General features: G+C 44.9%; 3 protein-coding genes across 3 annotated transcripts in view; 1 reads left to right on the top strand and 2 right to left on the bottom strand.

The window, feature by feature from the left end:
• The window catches only part of SARC_05459 (ULK/ULK protein kinase), a gene marked incomplete at both ends in the record, with an annotated part of 16,226 nt that extends 14,012 nt beyond the window's left edge, over positions 1-2,214 (top strand). The window contains 4 exons of the mRNA XM_014300679.1: positions 140-272; positions 462-622; positions 1,246-1,384; positions 2,159-2,214. Coding sequence (XP_014156154.1) covers positions 140-272; positions 462-622; positions 1,246-1,384; positions 2,159-2,214 — 489 coding nt within the window. The remainder of the gene's footprint in view (positions 1-139; positions 273-461; positions 623-1,245; positions 1,385-2,158) is intronic.
• A 3,056-nt stretch (positions 2,215-5,270) lies between these two features.
• On the bottom strand, positions 5,271-7,533 carry SARC_05458 (hypothetical protein). The gene is made up of 2 exons (XM_014300678.1): positions 7,119-7,533; positions 5,271-6,244 (listed from the first exon to the last, which is right to left on the bottom strand). Exons 1-2 carry the CDS (start codon positions 7,130-7,132, stop codon positions 5,296-5,298), a joined length of 963 nt encoding a protein of 320 aa, XP_014156153.1. The 5' UTR covers positions 7,133-7,533; the 3' UTR covers positions 5,271-5,295.
• A 2,578-nt stretch (positions 7,534-10,111) lies between these two features.
• SARC_05457 (hypothetical protein) overlaps positions 10,112-11,920 on the bottom strand; it is a gene marked incomplete at its 5' end in the record, with an annotated part of 2,072 nt that continues 263 nt past the window's right edge. Inside the window, 3 exons of the mRNA XM_014300677.1 lie at positions 10,112-10,592; positions 11,137-11,258; positions 11,514-11,565. Of these exons, the coding sequence (XP_014156152.1) occupies positions 10,419-10,592; positions 11,137-11,258; positions 11,514-11,565 (348 nt within the window). The 3' untranslated portion in view covers positions 10,112-10,418. The remainder of the gene's footprint in view (positions 10,593-11,136; positions 11,259-11,513; positions 11,566-11,920) is intronic.

Raw genomic sequence — 11,920 nt, 5'->3', positions numbered from 1 at the left:
GTATGTAGATGTAGATGTAGATGTAAATGTATATGTAGATGTAGATGTAGTATAATAAATTTGCATATTTACATATACGTATATAGATATAGGCCGGTATACTCACCTTTCCTGTACCAACTTCTGTACTCGTGCACAGGCCCGAGACCGTCACGGACATTTGTGTGCGCTCTCACTGTTTGTTCGGGGTCTGAAGCAGTACAGATTAGCGTTGGACGTCGCTACGCAGAAAATCGAACAGGCACGCACGGTCACTGTGGCAATCAACCAAGGTATACCTATCAGTGCACCATATAGGACTATTAAGCAAAACATGCTAACCTAGATATGTGTATGTGTGTGTGTGTGTGTGTATGTATGTATGTGACGGCTATTGACAGCCCAAATGTTCTCTCGCTTCCCTTTCCGTGGGCATTGCCTTCCGCTCTGGTTGCGTTTACAATACCTCACACCACCAACAGCGGTGCAGCAGTTGAGGGACAGATACAACAGCTGCCTCGCCAAGGCGGAGAAGACACGCGCCAAGCTCATTGACTTGGGCCAGATGATGGGCATCGGCAGCGATCGCATGGACACCCCCAATGCCGACAAGCTGATATTCGACTACACGTTGAACAAATTGGTGAGTCGGTGCGATATTCGCGAGGTTGGGTTGAGTTGGGTTGGGTTGAGTTAAGTTGGGTTGGGTTGGGTTGAGTTTTGGGTTGAGTTGGGTTGGGTTGAGTTGGGTTGGGCTGGGTTGGGGTTCGGCGTGTGCGGGGTGTAGAGTGCCGTATGTGTGTTGTGGGAAGCTGAATGCTGTGGGACCTCTGCACATTTGTGTACGGGTGATCTCTTCACAGTTGTGTACGGGTGATCTCCACACAGTTGTGTACGGGTGATCTCCACACAGTTGTGTACGGGTGTAGGTCTTTTGCGTTCGTTGTGCATGTTAGCTATACGATGACGTTCGTTCGGGCTTCTGTACTCGTGTGTGTGTGTGTGTGTGTATGTGTGCTACGGAGACTTGTTTCAGATGAGCTATGAGCATCATTAGGGTATCGGATTGCTACGCGAACGGGAACCCACAAACACACACTTGAGTACTATCATTCAGACACACATGTACACGTGTGAGCGTAGGTTATTCATTGCGCACGGGTACTCGCAAACACACAACACACTTGGGTACTATCATTCAGACACACATGTACACGTGTGAGCGTAGCTTATCCATTCATTCCTTGACCTTGCATGTCGCTGCAGTGCAAGGACGCCGCAGCCAATGAGCTGCTGAACGACGGCGAGAACGCCAACCGCATGTACAAGTGCGCCGTGTGGCTGCTGCTAGCTGTCCTGACCAACATCCCCCCAGACGACGCCGATGGGCGGACGATTGTCAACTGTAAGTCACGTCACGCGATTGGCTTATGCGCGTGGTACTTGCGTGGATGCGCATCACAGCTGTGGGTGTATATGCGCCGTGTGGTGTGTCTTCATATCCACCTGCTATGTGCCAGGTGGTGGTGTATCGTTTGGTTGGTGCTGCCGTGGTGTTGTAGTCGGTGCTTGGTGTTAGATATGGGACGTTTGATCTATTTTTATATGCTCGCTTCAATAATTACTGCGATACAAACCGTTTGTGTGAGTTGTTTGTGGTGTTCATACAAAGTTCTGGGACCAAATCTGAAAACGTTCAGTTCTATCTTCTTGATACGCACTTCTGTCCCAACCTCATTTCATCGACCATTCAATTGACTGTGCTCGCCAATCACTGGTGCGATTTATACCTTGGTGTACACATTCACAGTGGTTTCAGGAGGTGTATATATGCCAATGTACTCAGTTGAACGTCTCTATTCGTCTGTATTGATACAATCGGTACAGTTGCTTCAGGAGGTGCATGTATGCCAATGTACTCAGTTGAACGCCTCTATTCGTCTGTATTGATACAATCGGTACAGTTGTTTCAGGAGGTGTATGTATGCCAATGTACTCAGTTTGAACGTCTCTATTCGTCTGTAGTGATACAATCGGTACAGTTGTTTCAGGAGGTGTATGTATGGCAATGTACTTAGTTGAACGTCCCTATTCGTCTGTAGTGATAAAATCGGTACAGTTGCTTCAGGAGGTGTATGTATGCCAATGTACTCAGTTGTACGTCTCTATTCGTCTATAGTGATACAATCGGTACAGGTGAGGCAGGAGGTGTTGAAGAACAAGAAGAAGCGGTGATGGCATTTCAGGCTGCGTGTATTCCATGTCGTGTCTGATTATATGGTCCTGTGCTTGGACACAAGCGTGCACTGTCGTACGGGCACTGTCGTACGGTTATATCAGCACATTCTCGGGCGTTATGGGACGTGCAACATAGTTTAGGATTGCACCTGAGACTTGAGTTGTTGTGATACATTGTCGGTGGCTTTGTCATCTCACATTGACGTCGACGGAGAATGCACTGCGCCGCCACCGAACTGTTTTCGACAACCAAAACATTTACGACAACCGACATGTTTACGACACCCGAGCTGTTTACCTCAACTCCTTTGTTCAATCGAAATCAAACCACAGACGCGTGGCTAGAGAGTCTATCACGATGTGAGTTCATCACCTGGCACATCTGACCTCCACAGTGTGAGCCGCAGTGTGTCCACGTGTTAATGCCACGTTGGCAAGTCTCCCAGCAGCGCCTACAGCCAATGGGTCACGCGCCGAGTCGTTAAAGGCACTCGCGCGTGGGGCGTTCTATCGGCGGCATGCTTGCTTGAGACAGAGATGTGGCACGATGCTGTACCTCTGAGGGACAGAGGGATCATGTGGGTGTAGCCAACACATCCCACTCGTTTACTATGGCGCTGAGTGGCTTTAACTCGTTGGCTTTAACTCGTTTAATATAGTGTGGAGTGGCTGTAACTCGTTTAGTATGGCGTTAAGTGGCTGTGAAGCAGCGCAACCCCGTCGTCAGGAGACATCAGTCGCACAGTAGAGGATCATCAGTGTAGTGTAGATAGCAGCAACCAGACTGCATTGGCTTATGAGATGAATTTCGTGCGACTATACTTGAAGCGAGAGGGATTGTGGGGGGGCGGGCGGCAAGGGGAAAGAGGGTCGCATCAAGTTTACCGGAATGAGCATCGGTAGACGCTAAGTTGTGTTCCCTAACTTGGTGCCTTGTGTTCTGTACTGAAGTTTATAGGAATGTGGAAGCTGCACTGTGGGTTGCGGTTGCTCGTCCGAATCGCTCACTCACTGACACTTTCGAAGCTTATTTAGATCACTTTAACTGTGAGAGGAAATGTTACGGAAGAATCGTGATAATTGTGGGAGACCAGATGTTCCGAGCATTCACGGAAATATACACTGTATTGTATGTCCTGCATTTACATACAATTCAATCTCAATTGCAAATCTGCATCGAGAATACGAAGTTTGCAGTTACTGCAAGTAGTAGTAAAAACGTTTTAAAAGCGTTTATGATCGGAAGTCACGATGGCGAGCGGGGTCCGTGAGCCCCGCGTTGGATCCGACGAAGTGGAATTACTCAGAGAAATAAAGCCAATTCGCTCCAACTATCGTCACAACACGTTGCTTGGTGCCTGTCAGTAATGCGTGTTGATATATGCACATAACGTATTCAGATCGTAGTATGCAAACACGGATTGTTCATGACTCAGACCCCAATCGGAATATGGGGACATCACGTTCTTCACCAAGTAATTGCACTCCTCTATAACGCCGCTGTAACAACTCATTATTGCGCTAATGGTCTTGGGGGCCATGTTTTCCGTGACCAAAGAAGCAACCTCATTTAAAAAGTACTTTTGTAATAAACCTGCCTTGTAGGCGCAGGTAGTAGTTAATTTATTTCCTGATTGGCTTGCTTTCATATGTTACCTCACCATCTCCGTCGCATTTTTTTCCCCATAGCTCCAAATAGCATGCATGCAGCAGTCCCCTTAACGCAAATCTTTTCTGACTGAATGTTATCGCATCTGACGTGTAACAAATAGGGCCAAGTGTTCTCTAACGCTGTGACCCCGTATATGTTTTGGCGGGTATGCTCACTTGACCCATGGGCAGTCTCCTCAACGCAGACCTTTTCTGACTGAATGTTATCGCATCTCACGTGTAGCAAATAGGGCCAAGTGTTCGCTCACGCTTAACGCTTTGAACCCGTATTTGTTTTGGCGGGTATGCTCATTTGGGCCATGGGTGGACCTCTAGTGCGCGCGTCTCTATATAGTCAGGGCGCGCTTGCGATTTCAGCCTCGGCGCACATTACGGAACGGAGGAAACAAGAGCTTTATAACTGCCAATGGTTTCTGGCGGGTACACATCTCCGCAGACCTTGTCGAGAGTTTGTGAGCACATACAGCAATCGGAGTGTTAGACATTGTCCGGTACATCAGAGAACGGAACAAGCCCGTGTTATACTATTAGGTACTGAATAGTGAATACCCCGTCTATCTCAGGATAATCCATACAACGTCACGTCTCTCCAAAACATCCCCACAAGGCTAGCAAGCGATTCTAACTTCCGGTGAAGCATGTGACACATCCTTGTCTCGAATCAGAGCTTGCACAGTTGAGACAGTGACAACCGCCGCTGAAGACGTGTTCTGATCAATAGAGCCGACGCTTAGTATCAATGCAGTACGAGTCAAGGTTCAGTGCGAGTCACCAGGTACAGTTCGAGTGACCAGGTTCTGTACAAGTCACCATGTGCAGCACGAGTCACCAGGTTCAGTACAAGTCGCATCAGGTACAGTTCGAGTCACCAGGTACAGTACGAGTCAACAGGTTCAGTACGAGTCACCAGGTTCAGTACGAGTCACCAGGTTCAGTACGAGTCACCAGGTTCAGTACAAGTCACATCAGGTACAGTACGAGTGACCAGTTTCAGTACAAGTCATCATGTGCCGTACGAGTGACCAGATACAGTATGAGTGACCAGGTTCAGTACGAGTGACCAGGTTCAGTACAAGTCATCATGTGCCGTACGAGTCACCAGGTACAGTACGAGTGAGCAGGTACAGTACGAGTGACCAGGTTCAGTACAAGTCATTATGTGCCGTACGAGTGACCAGGTACAGTATGAGTCACTAGGTTCAGTACGAGTGATCAGGTTCAGTACGAGTGATCAGGTTCAGTACGAGTGACCAGGTTCAGTACAAGTCACCAGGTTCAGAATTTAAGATTGCCCGAGACTATTGACATACCATACATGAAACCACTCTATGTCGTCTCATACGCGGCGGAGCTGAAACTTTCCTTTCATTGCGTTGGCATGTTGTACTACGGCAAACGCTCGAACATCTATATCGACGATTTGAACGGCCAGGCTCTTCGTATTCTTCGCCAAAAATCGCTCACGGGCATATGGTCGTAGTCTCTCATGGTTTCCGAATCAGGAGTTAATATATAGATAAATGTGGTGTCTGAGGCTACGTTCAGTGCCTTCTGGCTGAGGGGATACTCTACATCCAACCCTGCGACTCTCAAGTAAAGTAAGCCGGGCGGAAGCACATGAGGCCTATACAGCAAGCTTGTCGGCAGGTCCAACAAGCTCAGGTGCCTTATAAGACAACTTGCTAGCAGCCTGTGTATATTAATTGCAAAGTGTATCTTCAGATTACGGATCGATAGGCATCGCGGAAGCACCGTGCCCTGTTGGCGGTCCAATTCCAAAGTCTCCAAGACAGTGCACCCCACGAGTGCACTTTCAAGACCGATGCACTTCACACGTAACACCCGCAGTCGTGTACTAACCAGCGGGTAGTCGAGGACATGTCCATCCAGTGTCAAGACCTCTAGCGCTGGGCAATCGTGTAGTAAGCTCTGTACGTTGATCCCCGGATGAAGGTTCCGTGCGTGTACTTGACGGAGTGAATTGGACTTCAGACTACCTAAGCGGCACTTGTGAGCGTCTATGTAAGTCAGGTTCTGCAGATCCAAGAGGTCTAAATCACCCACCTGCCACTGCCAGAACTCCCACGAGGACACTAAGGGAAGCAGTTTGAGAAAATGCACTACATTTAAAATGTAGTCGTCCATGGAATAGAGCTGGTCGGGCGACATAAAGCCACAGCTCAGGGTGCGCAAATGGGGTATGAGTCTGGCAGTCCTGGTGAGTTTGCCTTTGGACCGAAGTGTATTCTTCCACGTGTTGAAATTGATATCGAGGACTTCGAGCCGAGGAGTATGGCGTAACAGGCTGAGTATCTGTGGCTGTCGTTTCGGCAGTATTTTTCTCCCTCCGATAAGTCTGTATTGGAAACCGTGCATGTTTGTAGTTGGTTGGTTAATGAGACGAATGTATAGGACCACACACATGTGTACAAATAGCTATGAGCGCGTTTATATACCTCGTCATAAGCATCCTTCCCCGGTTGCGTTAGCAATCAAGTAAGAGAACTCATAACAATTTGACAAGGATTTTGTATCATCTGCTATTCTTGTTCGCCCACAAGCAATATCTCATCTTATCTTGAAACGCAAAGTATATGAAAATTGCAGAAAAATCTTTCTTGCTATGAATGCGTACGCACGGTCGCCGAGAATGAAAAGACAACGACGCAGTACACAATACAAAGGCTTGCTGAGCATTCAACACACAACGAACGTACAAGCGTGCCGTCCTTAAAAACTTTATCAAGACAGCTTACATATCCGTATGGTTTGCGAAAAGTTAAGCGTGTCACAACTCATATGACGGTAATATACTGTACACTGACAAAATGAAACGAGCAAGAATATTCTTACTCCCTATCTTCTATCGCAGTTTTTATAACTACTGCAAGCTACTGCGAATTGTGGAGTAGGCCAGTGACCTCCCAGTTAATGCAAACAGGGGAATTTCGAAGTATTGACCAACCAATGATGCGGCTGTGATTGAAAGTGCCTGGTCGGTACAGGTGTGTCGTCCTTCACATCCTGTCTAAACAACATATAATATCGTATAACACGTGATGATATAGATACTATATACACTGACAAGGGCAACTCATACACCAACGAAGCAAGCATTTAAACGCAACGGTTTCAGCAGTATAGAATATAACTGTGGATATTCGCCACATGCACAATAGAACCCATTCTCCAATACTAACATACTTTTCTGGGAGTGTTTTCAGGGGTACCTTATTGGCCACATTATACATCGCCTTGCAAACCAGCTTGCACTCTATCAGCGATTCAGTGTCCAGGTCACTTAGAATCCGCATGCACACGTCCGGAGGCACACACACGCCGGCAATCACCACCGCGTGATGGGCGTATCTATTTGCCCGTACTTGTCGGCGTACTTGACGACGAGTAACCATCATCCTGTTGATTCGAATACCAATAGGCTTTTCATACTCGCCTCAACTTTGACGGCGTGACCTGTGGACCATAACAATGCCCAATATCACTACCAATACGAATACCGATGCCAATACCAAACCAATACCATACCAATACCTATACCCACAATACCGATACCAATACCAATATTTACCAATATCTATATAGAGTTATGTACCAATATCAATATCAATACCCACAATACCGATGTCATACCATTAATATTGAAATGAAAGCGCCCTCTGCTGGTGCAGAATATTTATTTATTTCCATCTGACGACGGACGTATCATCGGAAATTTATGTTTTAGTATAGACAAACCTTTTTGATGACACAATTGTGACAATTTCATGTTCCCTATTTTTTGATCTTTCCGTCACATCACCAAATATTGTGTTCAAAAACTACGCCTATTAATACTACGACCTACACAGCACTGCTATAAGCTACAGCCTACTATACACCTACAGATAGGCTGCAGCATTCACTCGTCCGCCTCGTCACAGGCGTCAGCCTACACTCTACAGTCTACACTCTACAGCCTGCAGCCAACACTTCAAAAATCACGAAATGTATTCATGTATAAGTGAGTTTGGACCCACGCGACCACGCCTAATCGCCTACAAAACCCTCTGTTGTACACTTCTTAGCCAACAATACCGGTATTTTAAAGCGTCCTTTTGATTGGTCGGGACGTAGTGAATAGAATGTACGGGTTGTCTACAATCTACTATAGTCTATAGTACTAAATACTAATAGTGTCTACTGTCTAGTGTCTACTCTATAGTAGTCCTGTTTATTAGTATTTACTCACTAAATACTGTCCACCGACTTTTGTGTTCCCAATTGACACGTAACTCACATGGCCAATACGTGTAACAAGAGTGTCTGAGTTTACAATTTCGCGCACACATTAAATCTCACACCACACGCAGGATGGATGATTGTTATGTAGAAGCTATGTAGAATGTAAAGATCGTGTGGGTAGCCTGATACGGTTAGTTCAGTCGTTACTTGTGTTTTAATTATCCATCACTTCTTGAAGTAATCCCCATAAAATCCGGGAAAATATACGATTAAAATGTCAAGCCCCAAGCATTCTACCACATACTCTACACTACACAATCTCACGCACATTATATCTAGTCAGCAAACTTAATATACTCAGACAAAATCAATGTAGTCTTCAATTCATAGTAGAGATGCTCCGTTATTTGTGTCAGAATTGTGCTTGATGTATGAGTTATAGATTCTACCTCAAGCTGAAGAAGTATTGTAAGATTTTAAATTTTTTCTTGCAACACTGCAGTCATGGAACTGGATTCTTTGCAACCAAGGTCGAATTTCACAGGACAGTAAAAGAAAATTCAAAAAGAGTTCAACGCAGTGCCGAATCCATTCCATACCCAGCACCTTGTGCTGCCGCTCACTATTGCTTCGGTCTATATCACTGTCTACTGATGCATCAGTTCAAGTTGAATGCGAGAAGGCAGATTCCGCCAACTTAGCATTCGATTATCAATACAAAATCATAATGTGCACTTGATGACCAAGGAAAGGGTTTATATCTGCATATGTCGGGAAAGGTCGAGTATATAATATAAATTCATTTTAAAGACATCCTCCAAGTGAACCCAATGTGTCGCCTATACTGTGAAATATGGTCACATGGGACCATGCATGTGCTATTTTCAACCGAATTCTTCTGATTGTTCGTCTCGTAGCCTCATAGATACACACTGTACTGGGAACAGGTAGATATATTCGCTATTCGCGCATTTAGGGATAGCAAAAAAAGTGCGAATAGCCAGGCGCTACGCATTGATTCATTTGCTACTTAAGGGCCATTTCGATTGTAAATGAAACATGGGGGTTCAAATACAGATTTCCATAGAGCCCTGCGAACATTCAATACTGAGATAGCTATTGAACGATGCGATTGAGAAGACACTATTAAACAAAAGAATCGAGAACGTACAGTTGATGCACAGCAGCCCGACAATACAGTTCAACCCCACTAATGTCATAATGGCATTGACACTTGCACATGACAGTATAGCATTCACACACTGCCACGACCACTTGGTATGAGCTCCTGTTTCCCGGCCAAATAACTGTAACTTTTCAAACGCATCTTCGTTGTCGTTGTAATCCAGATCTAAACTGGAAAGCGGTGCGTGCCCCGACAGATTTTTCGGGACAAGACGGGACGAATCAGCTTCGTACCCTGGCGGCAGAATGTTCTTGTAGCTGTTCATCTTTCTTTGAATTCTGACGCATCGTCTATATCCAGCTCTCTTATTTATGTTTGCATGTATTCCTTGGATACAAGCAAGAGAGTTGAATGCTTCTATAATAGGTCGCATGGTTACAAGCAAGTGAGAGGTGGCCAAAAGCAAGTCCTACATGCCCACGGACTCCTTGGAAAGCACCTTGATTAGAAAATTAAAAAAAATGTTTTTCAACAAAAAACATAAATTAAAATAAATATTTTTAAATACATATGATTTGGTAAAAAAATATAAAGTTCTTGAATCATGACTGAAAAGAATGTCATGATAAATAAATGTGATCCTGGGCGTCACAATAACGCCTTCATTGCAAAGGACGCCCATGACGCCTGTTAAATAGTTCCATGCATATTTCGGTGCCTACAGTGAGTCAGTGACAGGACACAGCCAGTCAGTCACACACTACACAGCCAGTCAGTCACACTCTACACAGCTGACAGCTGTCAACTGCAAGCCGCAAGGTCCACACTGGCCGTCTGGCACAGTCACAGTCCACAGTCACAGACTCACAGCACTCAGCACAGTGCAAACCTCACGGTTGAAGACTTTTTAAAAGAGCGGAGTGTGGGAGACTGGGTGAGTGGGAGATCTAATTCTAAACTAGTGATATTTATGACTTGATAATGCCATCACGAACGCGTGAGAGTGTATCTGTTATATATGCACTCTCTACTGGATTTTTTTCCGAGAGGAAAGATGTGCCTTGATTCCTCGAATAACAGGATACTTTTGCCTTTCAGCGGCGTTAGCTAGTAGTCTAGCAGAGCCTGAGGAACATACATATAGCGTGTGAAATATGTCTGTTTATTTATCTGTGCTGGTACCAGCTGGGGCATACTTAACTTCTTCCTGATAAAAGCTTGTGAATCCCACTATGTCTTTCACCTCTTCAAAAGTCAGAATGGGGTTCTTACTACGGTCCCTCAGGTCGTTGGGATCACCTCCGTCCTTGATGGCCTTCAGAGACGAAGTCATGCCCTGTATTAAGCACATGCGAAACCACAAATTATAATAGACTATATTAAACGACATGCGTACATTGTGAATGCGAATGCTATAAATACAAACTTCACTATGCAATGGAATGCAATACGGTTCTACATATCATCGGATTTGCTCTCAAAGGGCCGTGTGTGTGGACAATAAACTAGCTTTGCACGGCACATGTATCTCTCCTGCTGTGTATCGAATCAGCACCTTTGGCTGCAAGAAGGGGCTGGGGTTGATCCACCCTCTCGCAATCTGTCAGGCTTCGTAGCGCTACCCACTTCAACATATTTAACCGATTTTTGAAAAGCGAAGACTTTTCTTCGATTAAATTGTTGTGGCGAAAACTCGCTTTCAGCTTATTGAGGCAAATGTATAGCCTTTTGTGACCTCATTGGTGCAATCAAATACCCATTTCTGTCTTCTTGATGTGAATCTCTCACACCTGAGGTATCTATTTAAATGCAGATAAACTATATTCAGGAAATCCTAGTGATGCAGACACTACTGTAGCTTGTTGATGCAAAGACTTTACCTTGAGAGCAGCCGATAACAGAGTGATAGGGTACGCTGCGAGGCAGTAACCGATTTCACCCAGTCGTGACTGTGAGAGCAGGGGTGTAAGCCCTCCCTCTATGAGATTCGCCATCTTGTAACCTGTCAATTTTTAATTTATAAACAAGCAGGATGCGTAAAGTATTCTCGCCGCTGAGTCATCAGTGGTTCATCCCTCTCGATCGTTATAAATAAATTCCAACTCTTTTCAGCATGGAATGAATATTTTTCCGTGTCTGTATGCATAAGCAAACCTCTTACGCAAGTACTGAGTATGGTTTACCCAGGCACGCCTGTAACGCACAGTTCGTCTGGCATGAGGTGTGCGCAGATGTACGATGACGTATATTCACTTACCCGGTATTGAGTTGCAGAACAGTTCCATCTCTTGTTCGTCTCTAACAGCCTCCTGGGCGCGACAGGGCCATATTTACGTATGTACAATTGGTCAGTAACCACGTTGAAATACAAGATAAATCAGTTCATAGATGGTTGATTGGACTACGGGTTAGGTAGCTTGCGCACTATCAAGTATAGGTGACTACTCATACATTCAGTGTTCGATAGAGGGTGACACGGCCGTTTGTTAATTGTGTGAGTATTTCTGATATATATATGTATACATATATATATATATATATATATATACCTACATACATACGTACATACATACATACATACATACATACATACAGAATATATATATATATATATATACATATAAATAATAATAAATATATATATACACACACACACACACACAC

Source organism: Sphaeroforma arctica (genome assembly GCF_001186125.1).
Source record: "Sphaeroforma arctica JP610 unplaced genomic scaffold supercont1.349, whole genome shotgun sequence".
In the NCBI taxonomy this organism is placed as follows: domain Eukaryota; class Ichthyosporea; order Ichthyophonida; genus Sphaeroforma; species Sphaeroforma arctica.
The sequence above is the reverse complement of the archived record's forward strand: the minus strand, read 5'-3'. Positions and strand labels throughout refer to the sequence as shown.